General features: G+C 43.4%; 1 protein-coding gene across 1 annotated transcript in view; it reads right to left on the bottom strand.

Annotated features, from left to right (window-relative positions):
* Positions 1-18,219, bottom strand: part of LOC120026897 (dyslexia-associated protein KIAA0319-like protein) — a 28,760-nt gene extending 10,541 nt beyond the window's left edge. The window contains exons 1-10 of the mRNA XM_038971630.1: positions 18,117-18,219; positions 12,197-12,369; positions 11,330-11,461; positions 7,359-7,708; positions 3,342-3,576; positions 2,975-3,073; positions 2,623-2,720; positions 2,205-2,292; positions 1,798-1,890; positions 1,217-1,349 (exon numbers count right to left, since the gene is read on the bottom strand). Of these exons, the coding sequence (XP_038827558.1) occupies positions 1,217-1,349; positions 1,798-1,890; positions 2,205-2,292; positions 2,623-2,720; positions 2,975-3,073; positions 3,342-3,576; positions 7,359-7,708; positions 11,330-11,441 (1,208 nt within the window). The 5' untranslated portion in view covers positions 11,442-11,461; positions 12,197-12,369; positions 18,117-18,219. The remainder of the gene's footprint in view (positions 1-1,216; positions 1,350-1,797; positions 1,891-2,204; positions 2,293-2,622; positions 2,721-2,974; positions 3,074-3,341; positions 3,577-7,358; positions 7,709-11,329; positions 11,462-12,196; positions 12,370-18,116) is intronic.

The raw sequence follows: 18,219 nt of genomic DNA, 5'->3' as shown, positions 1-18,219 counted from the left end.
TACTCAATGAGGTTAAGAAGAATCCTAGACTGTCAGCTAAAGACTTACAGAAATATCTGGAAGATGCTAACATCTCTGTTGACGAGGCTACGATACGTAAAACACAAAACAAGAATGATGTTCATGGGAGGACACCACGGAAGAAGCCACTGATGTCCAAAAAAACATTGCTGCATGTCTGAAGTTCGCAAAAGAGCATCTGGATGTTCCACAGCGCTACCGGCAAAATATTCTGAGGACAGATGAAACTACAGTTGAGTTGTTTGGAAGGAACACACAACACTATGTGTGGAGAAAAAAAAGGCACAGCCCACCAACATCAAAACCTCATCCCAACTGTAAAGTATGGTGGAGGGAGGATCATGGTTTGGGGCTGCTTTGCTGCCTCAGGGCCTGGACAGTTGCTATCATCGATAGAAAAATGAATTCCCAAGTTTATCAAGACATTTTGCAGGAAAATGTTAGGGTATCTGTCTGCCAATTGAAGCTCAACAGAAGTTGGGTGATGCAACAGGACAACGACCTAAAACACAGAAGTATATCAACAACAGAATGGCTTCAACAGAAGAAAATACACCTTCTGGAGTGGCCCAGTCAGTCCTGACCTCAACCTGATTGAGATGCTGTGGCATGACCTCAAGAGAACGGTTCACACCAGACATCCCAACAATATTGCTGAACTGAAACAGTTTTGTAAAGAGGAATGGTCCAAAATTCCTCCTGACCGTTGTGCAGGTCTGATCCGCAACTACAGAAAACGTTTGGTTGAGGTTATTGTTGCCAAAGGAGGGTCAACCAGTTATTAAATCCAAGGGTTCACATACTTTCCCACCCTTCACTGTGAATGTTTACACGGTGTGTTCAATAAAGACATGAAAACGTATAATTGTTGGAGTGTTATTAGATTAAGCAGCCTGTGTTTGTCTATTGTTGTGACTTAGATGAAGATCAGATCAAATTTTATGACCAATTTATGCAGAAATCCAGGTAATTCCAAAGGGTTCACATACGTTATCTTGCCACTGTATATTGACCATATACCACACCCCCCCGTCTTTTATTTCTGAAATATGTAGAGAAAATACAAGACCGTGCATGCCCATGGAGAAGACAAAGTGACAACGCCAGGAGGTGTACAAAGGTAATGAAAGTGTAGGCACTAGGTAGAGAAACTACAAAGCGCCACATACCCATTGAGAAGACAAGGGAAGAGTACCTGAATGTGTAGTTCCCTGGGACAAGGCCGGTGAGGGTGAGGATTTGGGTGTCTGCAGAGACCTTCTCCTCCCTCAGCGGGCCCTTCACCTCCTCCCAATGCCACGCCACCACCTTGTCATCGTCTGTGCTCTCTGAGGGGCCGAAACACAGGGAGAGGAGGAACACAGGACAGGAAGAAGAGGGGGGAAAAGAACCGGTTAAAAACCAAACAGTCCATAAATGTATAGGCCACCCTGCCTTTACTTTTGCCCGTCTCAACCCTGACTAGCAAAGTTTCTCTCCCCATTGTTTTATGGAAAAACTGCCCAGGGTGTTGACGGAGGGCCTTTGTGCCAAACCAAAGATAAACATCTAGCATTCTAGGGTAAATACCGGTTCTTGACATAAAACTGTCTAGCTACAATTTCAATGTACGGCAGTAGAGCTATAATCTAAATAAAGACACCCTTGACAAAATCGGTCTTTTTTTGTAAGCAAAGAACTAGACAAGATGCTACACAAAATCCCTTTTGACATCCACAGATGGTGCAATTCCAATTGATCTGATTTGATTGTGACCAACGAGCCAGGTGAACTCACGGCTGCCGTCGATCACCGTGGAGCTGGTTGGCAAGGAGATCTCCTGGAACTTAGGGGAAACCACAGCGACGGGCAGCTTGTTTATCCGCGGCTCTGTGAAGTGGAAGAGGTTAGCTAATTGGCTGAACGGTACAGTTGGGTCGTGTTCATTAGGGCATGAGTAGCAAAACAAAAATGTGCATTTCTTATTGGACAACTCCAGGTAATCCATCCCTGTCTCAGTCTGCTATCTTCTGTTCGGTTCTAACGAACACGCCCCAGGTATGAGTCATTGTTGACATTTCAGTATAAGCCCATTAATGGGAAAGTCAAGGGAGGTGACCTTTAATATGTTACAGTTTACACAGGTTCCTACTAAAGAGAATATCAAACACAGTCAATACAAGTCATGTTAGTTTAACCCCCACCTGGTTTGACTGTTACGTTGACAAAGCCCTCTCCGTGTGCTCCGTCGCCGCCCACGGTCACCTCAAACTCATACAGTCCCACCGTCAGCTGAACACAAGAGCCAGAGAGAGGTTGAATTGGAGTGACTACAATAATAATTGTTTCTCATAGTTTTACAGTACTGTATAAATGGTTCTGGTCATAAATGTAATCTCAGTTAAGAGGCCTGAGTTTGAACAGAGAGAGAGAGATGAGAGAGGTAATGGTTGAACTAATTCAAGGAGCTGTACCTTGCTGAGTTTGAACAGAGAGAGAGAGAGAGAGATGAGAGAGGTAACGGTTGAACTAATTCAAGGAGCTGTACCTTGCTGAGTTTGAACAGAGAGAGAGAGAGAGAGATGAGAGAGGTAACGGTTGAACTTATTCAAAGAGCTGTACCTTGCTGAGTTTAAGTGTCTTGCTGTGTTTCCCCTCCATCTCTCCACTGTAGTCTTTGGGATGAGTTCTCAAGAGCCAGTCAAATACATAGTCGGTCCCTTTCGAGAAGTGAGAGAGAGATCAATCAAAGCCGAGGATGTAAGATCTGACTAATGGCATGCGTGGATACAGAGCTCGCCTCAGTGCCAGTCTCTTTTCTTCGTTAGCTCACTCCTTTGTCGTTGTCATGCCAAATGAAACAGATGAGCTTATACAGAACTCGGGTGAGACGCGGACCACACGGGCTGTGTATAATACAGGTGTATGACACAGTATAACTAAGTGATAACGCAGGTAGGTTGAGTAGTAGTACCTTGCTGGGGCGCTGGCACCACAAAGGCGTTGAGTTCCACCTCGTTGCGCGGCAGCGTGACCTCCACACTCTTGCCTGCCGACACCACCAATTCCCGCACTGTCGTGGAAACCACAGGATTTGCATGGATTGAAACGGAGGGCGGAACACTGAAACAGAAGCTCATTCAAAGTGCAAACAGTAGACGTACATCTGCAGTGGGTGCCAGTTTATGAATGGGAGTAGATGTTTGGTGCTACACGTTTCTTCTTTCCATGAAGACATGCCTCAACACATCCATTTTGTTATTAGTACGTTATCAACCAAACAGTTGTCGAGGGTGGGTTTTGAAGGATACTAGGTCAGAGTTCAGCGTCCACTGCCTTACCAGCCTGCGTTGGTGATGTAGTGATTGTAGGAGCAGTAGTGGGAAGCACAGAGCTGCTGTTGGAAGATGCTGTGTCTCTGGTGTCCTCTGACGTAGAGTTCTGCTGTGAGGGTGATGGAGCTTCTCCACTTCCATTGGTTAGCTGACTGTGGTTCTTATCAGATGCTTGAGGGAAGGTTACACCGCTGGTGATGCCGACTGTTGGAGCTAGACGCTCTGCATCCTTGGAAACCCGCTGTCAAGACATGGATGAACTCAATGAACTTCAGATAAGAATGGAAAGATGACAAACGACATTGGCTACATTGTACTTCTATAGCCTTCGTGAAGTAACCACTGCAGTTACAGTTGGGAAGTATTCAGACTTTTTCCACTTTGTTACGTTGCAGCTTTAATCTAAAAAAGGGAATATAAAGAAAATGTTCCTCATCAATCCACACACAATAACCCATAATGGCAAAGCGAAAACAGGTTTTTAGAAATGTTTGAACGTTTATAAAAAATTTAAAACAGAAATACACTACCGGTCAAAAGTTTTAGAACACCTAATCATTCAAGGGTTTATCTTTATTTTGACTAATTTCTACATTGTAGAATAGTAGTGAAGACATCAAAACTATGAATGAACACATATGGAATCATGTAGTAATTTAAAAAGTGTAGCCACCCTTTGCCTTGATGACAGCTTTGCACACTCTTGGCATTCTCTCAACCAGCTTCATGAGGTAGTCACCTGGAATGCATTTCAATGAACAGGTGTGCCTTGTTAAAAGTTAATTTGTGGAATTTCTTTCCTTCTTAATGCGTTTGAGCCAATCAGTTGTGTTGTGACAAGGTAGGGGGGTATACAGAAGACAGCCCTATTTGGTGAAAGACCAAGTCCATATTATGCAGCGCTATGATGAAACTGGCTCTCATGAGGACCGCCACAGGAATGGAAGACCCAGAGTTACCTCTGCTGCAGAGGATAAGTTCATTAGAGTTACCAGCCTCAGAAATTGCAGCCCAAATAAATGCTTCACAAAGTTCAAGTAACAGACACATCAACATCAACTGTTCAGAGGAGACTGTGAGAATCAGGCCTTCATGGTCAAATTGCTGCAAAGAAACCAGTACTAAAGGATACCAATAATAATAAGAGACTTGCTTGGGCCAAGAAACACGAGCAAATGGACAATAGACTGGTGGAAATATCCAAATTTGAGATTTTTTGGTACCAACCTCTTTGTTTTTGTGAGACGCGGTGTGGGTGAACGAATGATCTCCACATGTGTATTTCCCACCCTAAAGCATGGAGGAGGTGGTGTTATGGTGTGTGGGTGCTTTGCTGGTGACACTGTCTATGCTTTATTTAAAATTCAAGGCACACTTAACCAGCATGGCTACCACAGCATTCTGCAGCGATACGCCATCACATCTGGTTTGGGTTTAGTGGAACTATCACTTGTTTTTCAACAGGACAATGACCCAACACACCTCCAGGCGGTGTAAGGGCTATTTGACCAAGAAGGAGAGTAATGGAGCGCTGCATCAGATGACCTGGCCTCCACAATCCCCCGACCTCAACCAAATTGAGATGGTTTGGGATGAGTCGGACCGCAGAGTGAAGGAAAAGCAGCCAGCAAGTGCTCAGCGTACGTGGAAACTCCTGTTGGAGTTTGGAAAAGCATTCCAGGTGAAGCTAGTTGAGAGAATGCCAAGAGTGTGCAAAGCTGTCATCACGGCAAAGGGTGGCTATTTGAAGAATCTCAAATATAAAATATCTTTTGATTTGTTTAACACTTTTTGATTACTACATGATTCCATATGTGTTATTTCATAGTTTTGATGTCTTCACTGTTATTCTACAATGTAGACAATAGTAAAAGTAAAGAAAAACCCTTTAATGAGTAGGTGTCCTAAAACTTTTGACCGGTTGTGTACCTTATTTACATAAGTATTCAGACCCTTTGCTATGGGACTAGAAATTGAGCTCAGGTGCATCCTGTTTCCATTGATCATCCTTGATGTTTCTACAAGTTGTAGTCCACCTGTGGTAAATTCAATTGATTAGACATGATTTGGAAAGGCACACACCTGTCTATATAAGGGCCCACAGATTAAAAAACAAGCCATGAGGTCGAAGGAATTGTCTGTAGAGCGCAGAGACTGGATTGTGTCGAGGCACAGATCTGGGGAAGGGTACCAAAAAAAGGCCGGCAGCATTGAAGGTCCCCAAGAACACAGTGGCCTCCATCATTCTTAAATAGAAGAAGTTTGGAACCACCAAGAGACTCTTCCTAGAGCTGGCCGCCCGGCCAAACTGCGCAATCGGGGGAGAAGGGCCTTGGTCAGCGAGGTGACTAAGAACCCGATGTTCACTGACAGAGCTCCAGAGTTCCTCTGTGGAGATGGGAGAACATTCTAGAACAGGGGTTCTTAAACTTGTTAAGCCTGGGACCCAAATGAGAAATCCTGTGTTTTCCTGGGACCCAAGCTTATGAAAACATGCAACTATTTGTAAATATTGGTACATTTCATTGGCCTTATCCCTAAAACAAATGCAATATAGACAACTAACAATGAGATACACATATAAATAGCTATTCATGTTTCTTTTTTCCCCATTAAAAACACTCTTACAGCCTCCTGAGTGGCGCAGCGGTCTAAGGCACTACATTGCAGTGCTAGCTGCGTTACTAAAGATCCTGGTTCAATACCGGGCTGTGTCGCAGGCGGCCGCGCCCGGGAAACCCATGAGGCGACGCACAATTGGCCTAGCGTCGTTCGGGTTAGGGGAGGGTTTGCCCGACCGGGATGTCCTTGTCCCATCGCGCCCTAGCGACTCCTGTTGCGGGCCGGGCGCATGCACGCTGACACGGTCGCCAGGTGTACGGTGTTTCCTCCGACACATTTGTTAGGCTGGCTTCCGGGTTAAGCACGCATTGTGTCAAGAAGCAGTGCGGCTAGGTTGGGTTGTGTTTCGGAGGACGCACGGCTCTTGACCTTCGCTTCTCCAGAGTCCGTACAGGAGTTGCAGCGATGGGACAAGACTAACTACCAATTTGATATCACAAAATTAGGGAGAAAGGGGTAAAAAATATATATAATAACAATAATAAAATGTATTAAATAAAAAACACTTACAAATCTGTCTAGGTTGGAACTGTTGCTGTTAAACTACAATAAATAATTTTAATTCTGAACTGGAACAAACTGATTGGCGCAAGATGTTTGAGGCATCACACAGATGTAAACCAGAAAACACACACAGTCCTAATGAGAGGTGTGTAACTGGTTGAAGTTTTCAACAAGCAGGTCTATTCTGGGCTCAGTTTTGTTCAGTGCAATCCTGAGGTCATGCTCAGCATTGAGACCGTTTCTGTACTTGCTTTTTAAGTAGTCCAGAGTTGAGAACCCTGACTGACATAGGTATGTGGTGCCAAACCGGATCAGAACATCTACTGCTTCCTGCAGTAGATGCGCAACCCAGAACTGTGTTTGCCTCAAAAAGCATCTTGCAATCAATCACTTTTTTGGTTACTACATGATTCCATGTGTTATTTCATAGTTTTAATGTCTTCACTATTATTCTCCGATGTAGAAAATATTAAGAAAAACCCTTGAATTAGTTGGTGTGTCCAAACTTGACTGGTACTGTATGTAAATGTGATAGTTTTCTAATTTGTATAAATGTGCAAACATTTCTAAAAAGAAAAGGACATTTCTTTGTCATTATGGGGTATTGTGTGTAGATTGATGAGGAGAAAAAAAATATTTAATCCATTTTAGAATAAGGCTGTAACATAACAAAATGTGGAAAAAGTCAAAAGTCAATACTTTCCGAATGCACTGTATGATTGCATAGCTTACATTAATTAACACATAAGTTAGGGAAATATAGATGTCATCTATGTATAACTTTATAGGAGGGTATTTAGTCTTTGTTTTTATCTACTCCGTCCCAGTGATCCCAGAAGGAAGGGTAAACAGGCATCTATGACTCAACTACAATACTAGAACTTTCCGTTGACTCACAGTGCTAGAAAGTTGGTCCGACCCACTTCCCTTTCCTGTTGGTGCCCGCCTCTGCCTTCTCCTTCGAGCTGTGGTGGTGCCCTTTGAAAGCTGCTGCAGGAGCCCCAGGGACTCGATGTGGGGCTGGGGTAGAGACGTGACTTGACAGAGCCCTCTGTTGGAGCAGCTCAGTAGCACACAGCGCCCCCCCAGGCTCCACACGGCACTGCAGGCGGGCTCCAGGCAGCATGATTCCCAGCATCTGGCGCTGTTCCTCCCCACAGCCAGGGGGCGCCAGCCTAAACCAACCACACTGCTCCAGTGGATCCCCAACACTCCCCCTGTCACCCGGCAGATCTCGGCAGATACACCTGGAGAGGGAAAGAAGATGAAAGAGAGTTGTTATAGAAAGTGTGTATATATTTTTTCATTTAACTAGGCAAGTCAGTTAAGAACAAATTCTTATTTACAGTGACGGCCTACCCCGGCCAAACCCGGACGATGCTGGGCCAATTGTGCGCCGGTCTATGGGATATAAAGAGGACGTGATCAGTGACTTTGCCATCTGGGACAAGGATTGGTATTTTCTGTGGGTACTTGGGGCCAATGTTCCCTCTAAGCTGGGTGCTTGCGAGCAGTAGCCCCGAGAATGCCTCGCAGCTCCCCCGTGACTGCTGTGTAGAAATATCAGCCCACAGAGAGAAGCACGAGATTGAACTTCACTCAACTTTCTAGAGCAGTGGTCACCAACCGGTCAATCTCCAAGGCAATCCTAGTCAAACATTTATGTAAAAAACAATGATAAAGCCTTGTGTTCCTACTTTGTTTTATTCGTCTCAGGCTGTTGGAGGTAGGTGCACCTCATTCACCGGCCCTGCACGCCGGGTAGGTGAACTGTTGCCATTTTGAACCATTTCATGTGTCTGAAGGTACAAACTCTGCCTTCCTGGCTGGCCCGGAGAACAAATCAAGTGCACTATAGGCCTACCGCTGGCCAATTGGCTCAGATTGCCATGGCTGCAGTGACGTAGCAGACGTAAAAGAAAGCTACAGCAAAGTTGATACTGTGAAATTTCAAAACGTTTAAAACCATGACTAGAAAGAGACTGTCAACGAATACAGCAAAGAGGTGCTGTTATTATGAGTGAGTTCATGTTTAAGTTCTTACTCAGCACTGACAACACTTTGTATTCAACACTTTTAGAAGGCCTAAAATGAGCGTTCTATTTCCACTCAGCACTACAACAAGCAGTAACGAATGAGTATGAAAGTGTATCTATTGGCTTGTGTTGTTGTTGTTATTATTAGCGGCTTGGGTCTTATTTAATATTTCACTTCCTCTATTCATAGGAGTAACATGAATTTGTGCACGAGGCAGTAATAATGCGGTAAGACGCGAGTCGCCCCATCAGCTAGAAGACGGTGTCCCTTTTGGTCAGCGGAGGACAGGGAGAGCGGAGGGATGTTGAGAGACGGACTCTCAGCCTGCTGCCCTCTCCCTCCGCTGAGACTGACCATCAGATGCAGGCACCACCAGCCCAGTAAAATACAAATAAAAAGCAAATGATTTAAATGTGTGCTCACTCAGCTGTGCCTCACAAGTAATACAACAACGGATCTATTACCGGTGTGATCATATAGCCTACCTCGAACTTTGAAATACAATAAAACAAAAATGGCCAACAATGCCTTGGCAGGGCAATTCAAGCAAAGCCAATATGCAGAAATAATGCATTTGGCCTATAGCTTACTTCACATAACTCATTGCTACAGTACTGTTTTTAATTGGATAATGTTGCACAGGCTTAGGTTTTGTAAGTAGGCTTGCATGTTAACTCAGTGATTTTGACTCTTAACTCATGAGTTTTCCCTGTTAACGTTTCCCTTTACTGTGGAAAATGTGATCGCGTCAACGCAACATTAGGCACTTTCAATGCAACATACCGAAACAAAACCAACTACGCAAGATATTTGTTGTAGGCATAACGCATCTGAGTAGCAGTCTATTGCATTGACAGGCACTACTCAGTCCGTACTGTACACAGACCGGTGAGGCATAAACAAATCAGAGCTGCAGTAGGCCTATATGCAAATATCCATATATGGCAATGGTCTCTCTGCCATTTACTTTCACCTGGACTGTGTTTACAGCATGAGTGGTCGTGAGTAGATGTGCTTGTTTTGAGATCAAAGCGAGAGCTGCATGTACCGACGTGTGCACATTTTGTTCATATCCTTTGCTAGTTGAGTTACTAGCCCAGTTAGATTATTTGTAGTCAGAAATAGGGGACTGATTGCTTTCTACAAGAGCACAAAACATGCACATTTCTAAACATCTTTTAAAAGCAAGTGAGGTAAAGAGCGTTTTTTTTGTCTTAAAAGGGGCATTGTTGTATTTTGAGACAGGCTTAAATAAGCAAAGTAGCCAATAGGCAGAGACTAGCATAATTTGTCTGATTCTCTATAATAATGGTATGGGAATAATTATACATTTTATTTTGTAAAGTGGTTTCTTGCATCAAACACGTCAACATTTTCAGTCACCTCTTTGTCTGAAGGACAAGTGGATAAACAGGTTCATGTCAAACCCTGGATGTTATTTTCAAAAGTCTCACGGACTGTAGGCCTACACCGAACACAATATATTGGCTGCTGGCTGCTACTGTAGACTGAATAGCTATTTCCATGTTAAAATATTATGGGATGCATTTTCTCCATTGTTTTTGATGGTAGGCCACACTGTTAGGTCTCTTTTATGATCAAATCGCCACAGTAACCTACATGGCCAGTGTTAAAACGGTAACTTAGAGTGTACAGCCTCAGTGTTCCCAGTGAACGCATGCTGGAAGTTGCACCGAATTTTCACAATGTTAAAGTTTGCGCTCAGCAGACCGGAAATTTGCTCAGTGACAAAAGAAATTAGAGGGAACCTTGATTAGGGCCCTGAATGTTTAGATTTGAGATCCTTCTTTCTTAGCTCTGGGAAGCCAGGTGTGTGCAGTCTGAGAGCAACCAGACATTAATGTGCTAAGCAGATGAGAAAAGCAGCCGACACTGGTTTTGCACCCCACTGATTTAGGGCATAGATGTTGTGTCATTGACATGAATGACCCTTCTCAACTTGTAACAAGCCTTAGCCTTCTATGTCATCTCTCTATAGCCACATGTACCTCACAAATGCAATCTCTTAACATACAGTAACGCTCCAGACATGCCTGAAGCTCAACTGCCCAATCAAGTCACAGCGGTAAAGGGAAATGAGGCCTTTCCCTGACAAGACGTTGATTAGGCTTTATTATCACCACGGTCAAACGTCCTATCATCAGGGCTTCAAGAACATAATCAAAAAAAGGCAGGATGAGTGTCTCTAGACAAGACATGGCACCAACCATCACCAACTCAGACACTCACTGACAGCGCAGCTGTTCCCATGGCTATTGTTGCCATAGCTCCGGAGCTGAATATTATGGGATGCGGGTGTAACCTAAACTCTGTGTAACACTGCTTGCAGCGATTGGGCCCCTTTGCTTTCTTTTAGAGAATGGAGCCTTTCGCCTCTGTTTAGTCATTCCCCTCCTACCCGAGCGACACTGACTCACAGAGGACCGATTGTCCGGCCTACATTGTAACTCACCATGCCTTGTGGCATCCACACTGTAAAAACAGCCATTCGGAGTGAGCCACCACCGAAACATGCATACACGCCTCAGAACCAACAGACAGTATAAACAATTACTAACAACCCGATAAACACAGAAAGTAAAGATACACACAAAGTAAAGATATGCCAAGGTGTAAGACACACCCAAAGTAATAAAGGCAAGCATCTATTGTTAGACAATGTTATTCATGTTTTAATGTCTTCGATTCAATAAAGTGTATGGTAAGTACAACAAAACAATCAAATCAATGAATATATCTCCTTCATTCTTACATCTTGGACAACCATGACACCGTGAATATTTCCAGAGAAATGTATTGGCGCATTTTACCTGTGGGAGGAACTAAGTAGCACAAGAAGCCCAGTAATAGGAAGAGGAGATGATGTGGTCGTGTCAATCGAGGTCGACTCCAGCTGAACAGGTTCTGATATGCATAGGACATTCTCCAGGAGGACCAAAGACCTGGACAGAACAGAAACAGTTGTCAGGATTGTGTAACATTACTAGCCTGGAAATCCAGACTGAATTGCCGCTCAACAGTGAAACAATAGTAAAGCGTAGCATGCTTCAGTCTAGAATTCCAGGCCATAACATCACACTACCTTGATGTAATTCAACACCAGCACAAAGGCGGCGCTATGAAGGGATTGACGTTTAAAGTCTGAACGGCACTTTGCCCATCGGGCAAGTCAGAAGTCTCTTTGGGCTGCCCCGAAGATTATGATCATTTGCACAAAAATTTAAATTGGCTATTTCCACGCAGAAGTGCCATACATTGCCTGCCTTTCACTTAAACATGGCAGAGGAATCAGAAAGATCAGTACTGAAATTCTTTATATTTGGTTGTTTTCAGTAAACAGAATCTCAGAGCAGGCTCCGATGGCATAAATTGTCCGTCTTTTACTTAAACAATGGGGAGAAACCAGAAAGATGAGTTTAAGCTACTGGAATTCTTGGTCGGTGGTTTTCACATGTATTTTTTCACCACCTGCTCAAAAGGGCAACCTTAGAGCAGGCTCAACTTGTGTGACTGCTCAGTTCACTTATCCCAAGCAATACAACAACCCTTAATGTCAATCCTAGCTAAGACTATTGTACACATTGCATCATTTCCAGACATGAATGAGTCAGACAGCACAGCAGGTGATCAATGGGTGCGTTAAGGTCACATACGATTTTATAGTACAGTAGATTTACCTTTCTCCGGGCCAAGTGGACGAAGAGGGTGGAGACTGAGAACAGCTGGAGTTAGCTTACGTTGGAAGGGAGGTACAGTGAGGTGAATGGTGAAGACAGGTCAACACCAGCACTTTGTGGAAGAGCAGCTTCAACATGACACTCCCCCTGGCCCTGGCAGACTAGAGAGCAACCTGGCGGAGGAAGGGGGGAGGGGAAAGAGGTTTCACCTGAGATGTTTTAGAATGTAGTAACGAGCGGCTGTTCTATAAGCACTTGTAACAGGCTTTGGTTGAACAGAAATTCTGTTTAAAGAGACTAATGAGCATTGTTAAATATTTGAGTGACAGGTGTTGTCTGTGTTATTTCTATATGTCAACGTGCCGGTCCCGTGTGGCTCAGTTGGTAGAGCATGGCGCTTGCAACGCCAGGGTTGTGGGTTCATTCCCCACGGGGGGACCAGGATGAATATGTATGAACTTTCCAATTTGTAAGTCGCCCTGGATAAGAGCGTCTGCTAAATGACTTAAATGTAAATGTAAAATGTATTCACCCACTGGCATAAGCTTTCACTTTCATGCACTTCTTCCGAACACTGTTTATTGTAAATGGTGAGATGGACTGCATTTTATAATGGTTATTAGTACTTAAGCTGAAAACAAAAAAGAAACATCCCTTTTCAGGACCCTGTGTCTTTCAAAGAGAATTAGTAAAAATCCAAATAACTTCACAGATCTTCATTGTAAAGGGTTTAAACACCGTCTCCCATGCTTGTTAAATGAACATGCACCTGTGGAACGGTCATTAAGACACTAGCAGTTTACAGACGGTAGGCAATAAGGTCACAGTTATGAAAACTTAGGACACTAAAGAGGCCTTTCTACTGACTCTGAAAACACCAAAAGAAAGATGCCCAGGGTCCCTGTTCATCTGCGTGAATGTGCCTTTGGCATGCTGCAAGGAGGCACGAGGACTGCAGATGTGGACAGGGCAATAAATTGCAATGTCCGTACTGTGAGACGCCTAAGACAGCGCTACAGGGAGACACAGCTGATCGTCCTTGCAGTGGCAGACCACGTTTAACAACACCTGCACAGGATCGGTATATCCGAACATCACACCTGCGGAACAGGTACAGGATGGCAACAACAACTGCCCGAGTTACACCAGAAATGCACAATCCCTCCATCAGCGCTCAGACTGTCCGCAATAGGCTGAGAGAGGCTGGACTGAGGGCTTGTAGGCATGTCGTAAGGCAGGTCCTCACCAGACATCACCGGCAACAACGTTGCCTATGGGCACAAACCCACCGTCGCTGGACCAGACAGGACAGGCAAAAAGTACTCTTCACTGACGAGTCGCGGTTTTGTCTAACCAGGGGTGATGGTCAGATTCGCGTTCATCGTCGAAGGAATGAGCGTTACACCGAGGCCTATAATCTGGACAGGGATTGATTTGGAGGTAGAGGGACCGTCATTGTCTGGGGAGGTGTGTCACAGCATCATCGGACTGAGCTTGTTGTCATTGCAGTCAATCTCAACGCTGTGCGTTACAGGGAAGACATCCTCCTCCCTCATGTGGTACCCTTCCTGCAGGCTCATCCTGAGATGACCCTCCAGCATGACAATGCCACCAGCCATACTGCTCGTTCTGTGCGTGATTTCCTGCAAGACAGGAATGTCAGTGTTCTGCCATGGCCAGCGAAGAGCCCGGATCTCAATCCCATTGAGCACGTCTGGGACCTGTTGGATCGGAGGGTGAGGGCTAGGGCTAGGGCTATGTACCCATTGATTCTTAAAGAACACATCACAAATGCCTCATGAGCTTCGTTCAACTGTACTCCATCAGAACCCAAAATATAAGCTCGTTTTACAAATGAAATATGTTTGTCACATGCAGTGAATAAAACAGGTGTAGACTTTACCGTGAAGTGCTAGTTTTTGAGCTCACGAGCCCTTCCCAACGACACAGACTTAGATAATAATGTTAGCACAAGAGGAATAAAAAACACAAGAATGAATGAAGCTGTATACGGGGAGTACCAGATCAATGTGCAGGGGTACGAGCTGTTTGTAAACAAGGTAAATGTAAGCAAACACTGACTCCAAACAAGGTTAAAACTATAATTTTGATAACATGGATGGTCAGTCCTTACCTCTGCATTCATACATACCTCTGTCTATGAATTTGAGAGTGGTTACATTTCTCCAGCCCCACCCCTCGACTGTTTACAGAAACAGGGTCGTGGAAAATGCTTTGTTATTGTTTCAACTGCTGATTGCCGCTTTTTAAAAAAAAGGTATTAGAAATACGTCGAGACACATTAATGTTGAAGTAAAGACCACTATCAAAACGTATATTTAAAAAACATTGCTCTGTGCCTTGAAATTCCATGACCAAATACTGTACTCTGCTGCAGGGGTATTCAACCGGGGGTCAGAGGTACTGCAGTGGGTCCGCAAAAATATATTTTTGCAATGTTTTTATGAATATCACCAGCAACAGAATAAACAGATATTTAATTACATTGTTGTGTTAATTCAGTAGTGAGAGAGATTTGGTCATTTCTTCAAACAATCATCTTTATTTGATTTCGATTAATTATTGCAATAATGAGGCTGGTCGATCCCCCACCCTTGAGTGTTGGACCGAGTAACCTAACCTTTACACAAATGCAGAGTACTATTTATAGCTGACACTAACAATGCTCAGCCATGGTTGGTTCAATCCCCTCTCATGCAGACCAAGGAGCATCATAAGCCACTCTGGGTTCATCCTGTCGTTACCTGCACGTGGGTATTGTCTTAACCCCTCCCTGGTTTAGTTTCCCAGGTGCAAGGATTATTTAGAGACAATGAGGAATTGTTCTAAACTCCTCCTGGCTATCTCTATCTCGGTTACACCCACCACATCTTGCCTATGTAATGCAGTCTAACTCCTTTGTCAGCTCAAGCCATCTCTAGTGACCATACGCACAGATTAGCTGCAGGGAACTTGAGTGGAGACCATAAAAAACAGCATTAGCAGGACAGAAATATGCTACTGTTGGTTAAGTAAATAATCGTTTACTATTAATAGAAAAATGACATACCTGACTTGTTTGATATCACAACATACATACAGCAGAAGAGGAGAATCTTATTTATAATGATGTCAACTTTGTTTCTCAACTCCTAATATTGAATAAATTACACTCACTGGAGTATCTGACATAGGTTTTGAAAAATCACCCAGTGTGGCAAGTTCTACTGGCTGCCGACATGTTTTCTTGACTTAAACATGAATTTTTGACAACACATGGCTAACCAAAACAGCTGTTCTTAGAATGTGAAAATGTGTTTGGAGTAACCTTCTAGCTAATAGGCTATGTTAGAGTTTACACTTCCAATCCTAATGTGGGGAGGTCAAAATAATGAAAAATGATCTACTAAATCGATTTATTTTTTAATTGTTGATTACTTCTCCTTGCCATTATCATTCACCTGCTAAAAATAATTTTTTTCTAACGTATGATGGGGGTCCCTGGGTTGCCGGTTTGCCTGGGAGGGGGTCCCTGGGGGGAAAAAAGGTTTAAGACCCCTGCTCTATATTCTACCGAGCTGTACTTTGATGTCCAAACTTGAAAAACATAGTCGTCTATGATCATTCAAATAATAGCCAGTGGTAGAATAATAGTCAAATATGCAAAGGAGGATATTTCATATTTATACCTTTGTGTACCTATTCAGGATACATCACCATGAAGAGAATGATATTCACACCCATAATTATGCATGTCTGTGTTGCCCAGATATGGGACCCATGATGAAATTCCGTTACCGCAATTCTGTTACCGGGTGTAAATCCACTTCACTTAATGTAGTCATAAAAAACAGAGGAAAATTTTATTGAAATTCTGTTACCAAACTTTGCATCTGCACGGTTCTTCCAGAATGTGTTTTTGTAAAACGTTCAGTGTAAATTGATAAAAGTTGTCCTTGTGCATAGAGTTGTGCGGTTTGTTAAACTTCGAAATCAATGGTTTTGGTTTGGCATACATTTTAAGTGAAAAATCTTAGTCTCAGCGAAATTCCACTATCGTGGAATTGCCCAACTACAGTAGGAAGTCTTTCTGGAGTCCACAGAATTTCAAATGAGCTGACAGGAAAGCGCATTTCAGATAAGATAGACAATGACTTAGCGGTAGTTGACACAAAAGTACGAGCATCCTCAAAACGTTCAGCTGCAGCTTTAAGACGGCGCTGACTTGTCTGACCAAAATAACACAGCATTTTCATACCTATGTTTTTGCTTCGGAAGTGAGTTCCAGCACTTATTGTGGCCTTCTCCTAGTAAGTACAAAGCTTAGCTTGAGACACAATAACAAGTATACCAGAATAACATGGCAGCAACAGTTGGTCCCACAGGTTTGCCTGGTGGGACTGAAAACGGTTGCCTTATGAGAATGGATTCATTCCAGCAACTGAAAGCTGTGTAGAATTATATCTATTATACTGCTATAGAATTATAGAAGGTGGAATGCTTGCCACATGCTGAAAATCTACCCCGAGGAGAATAGCAGTAGACTACTATTTTTTAACTTCACAATTCCTCAGAAAGTTCTTGCAGGAGGTCCAGGGGGAAAAAACGAAACAGATCAGCATGAGAACATTTTGTTCAGGTTGGAGTAGAGTGCATTGCCATGGCATTGGACATAGGCTTCTCTCACATTCACAGCAGTTTCTGACGAATTATCTAAGTGAGAGTATTTGGCAACTGCTGAGCTATTAAGTCATTTAATATTAAGCGTCCACTTACTAACCATGACAAACAAACCTGCATGATATAGGTCAATTCCTAGTAGTATCCGCATTCAAGCACGCAGATCATGCCACACTTCCATCCGCCTCAGTCTTATCAACTGCTGTAACGCTATCCTGATAAAGAAGCCGACTGCAATGACGGATGTCACAAAAGCCTGGCTTTAAGAAGTTGTTTACGGCGTTTAGAAGTCCAATTGGCTTTGTTTCCTGTTAATTTAAGTTCCTTTCATATAAGACAAACAGGTGAAAGTAAAAAAAAAAACACTTGGCTGTCAGTTATTCTAAATTATAACCGCATTTGCATTTTGGCAGCGCAGTGGCTTGAGACCAGTCGTGACGTGGTGCCCGCACAACTGCGCTCGCTCTGCCATGTGACGCGGTCACTGGGATGCCACCACCGTCACCGTTTTTTAGAAGCAAGTTCCAATTAGAAAAAAATGCAGACAAGGATCTCTGCGATGGTAAACTTCAGATCCGATAAAGGTTTCCCCGACTTTTTCTTCCTCTTCCACCTCCCATTCTCTCAGCAAGGATAATCAAAAACACACTAGTAAATCCTCTGTTGGCTGCTGTAGACAGACAGTTCAGAGGAGCACTTTCTCGGATTACTGAATGCCCCCCTGTCTTTGGCACTGCCTCGCTTCAAATGAAGACACATTCAGATATGTAATTGACATTTCCATTTGAAACCCTGCAAATTAAAAACAAATGATAATAATCATGAAGATGCATGAGTAGCCTAGATTTGTGGCCCATAACTAAGGTAGCCAAGTTTTTATTTTATTTTTACAAGCTGAACATAGCCATAGGCTAAGCAAGCTAATCATCTCTAAAAACCTTCCTCAAAGTCGACATCAGTAGGCAAGGTTGCGCAGTGGACACACTGACAATGATTTATGGCATTCTACCATTATAATCATGCTTAAATACATATGTTATTGATATTCAACATGACAGGTGTAAAATGCCATATATCTCGGTATAAACCTGAAATGATCACCCCGTCCAGGCACCAGCTGTTTATACTGGTGTTGCTTTGGAACCTGGTGTCATTAACCCAAACACTGATCGAATGCATGCAGTTTATCGTGCCTGTCACGCCACTGTATTATCGTATGAGAGCCGAAAATCATACTCACCAATCGTCGTATTAAATATTTCGGTTTCTGTCTTTGAGCTAGGATACGTCGTCGTTGCTCGCTGTTCACTATTTGGGTCAGCGCTTCCTTACACCGCTGTCAA

The sequence above is a fragment of the Salvelinus namaycush genome, chromosome 32, assembly GCF_016432855.1.
Source record: "Salvelinus namaycush isolate Seneca chromosome 32, SaNama_1.0, whole genome shotgun sequence".
Lineage (NCBI taxonomy): Eukaryota > Metazoa > Chordata > Actinopteri > Salmoniformes > Salmonidae > Salvelinus > Salvelinus namaycush.
Note: the sequence above shows the minus strand (reverse complement) of the source record. Positions and strands in the feature narration are given on the sequence as shown.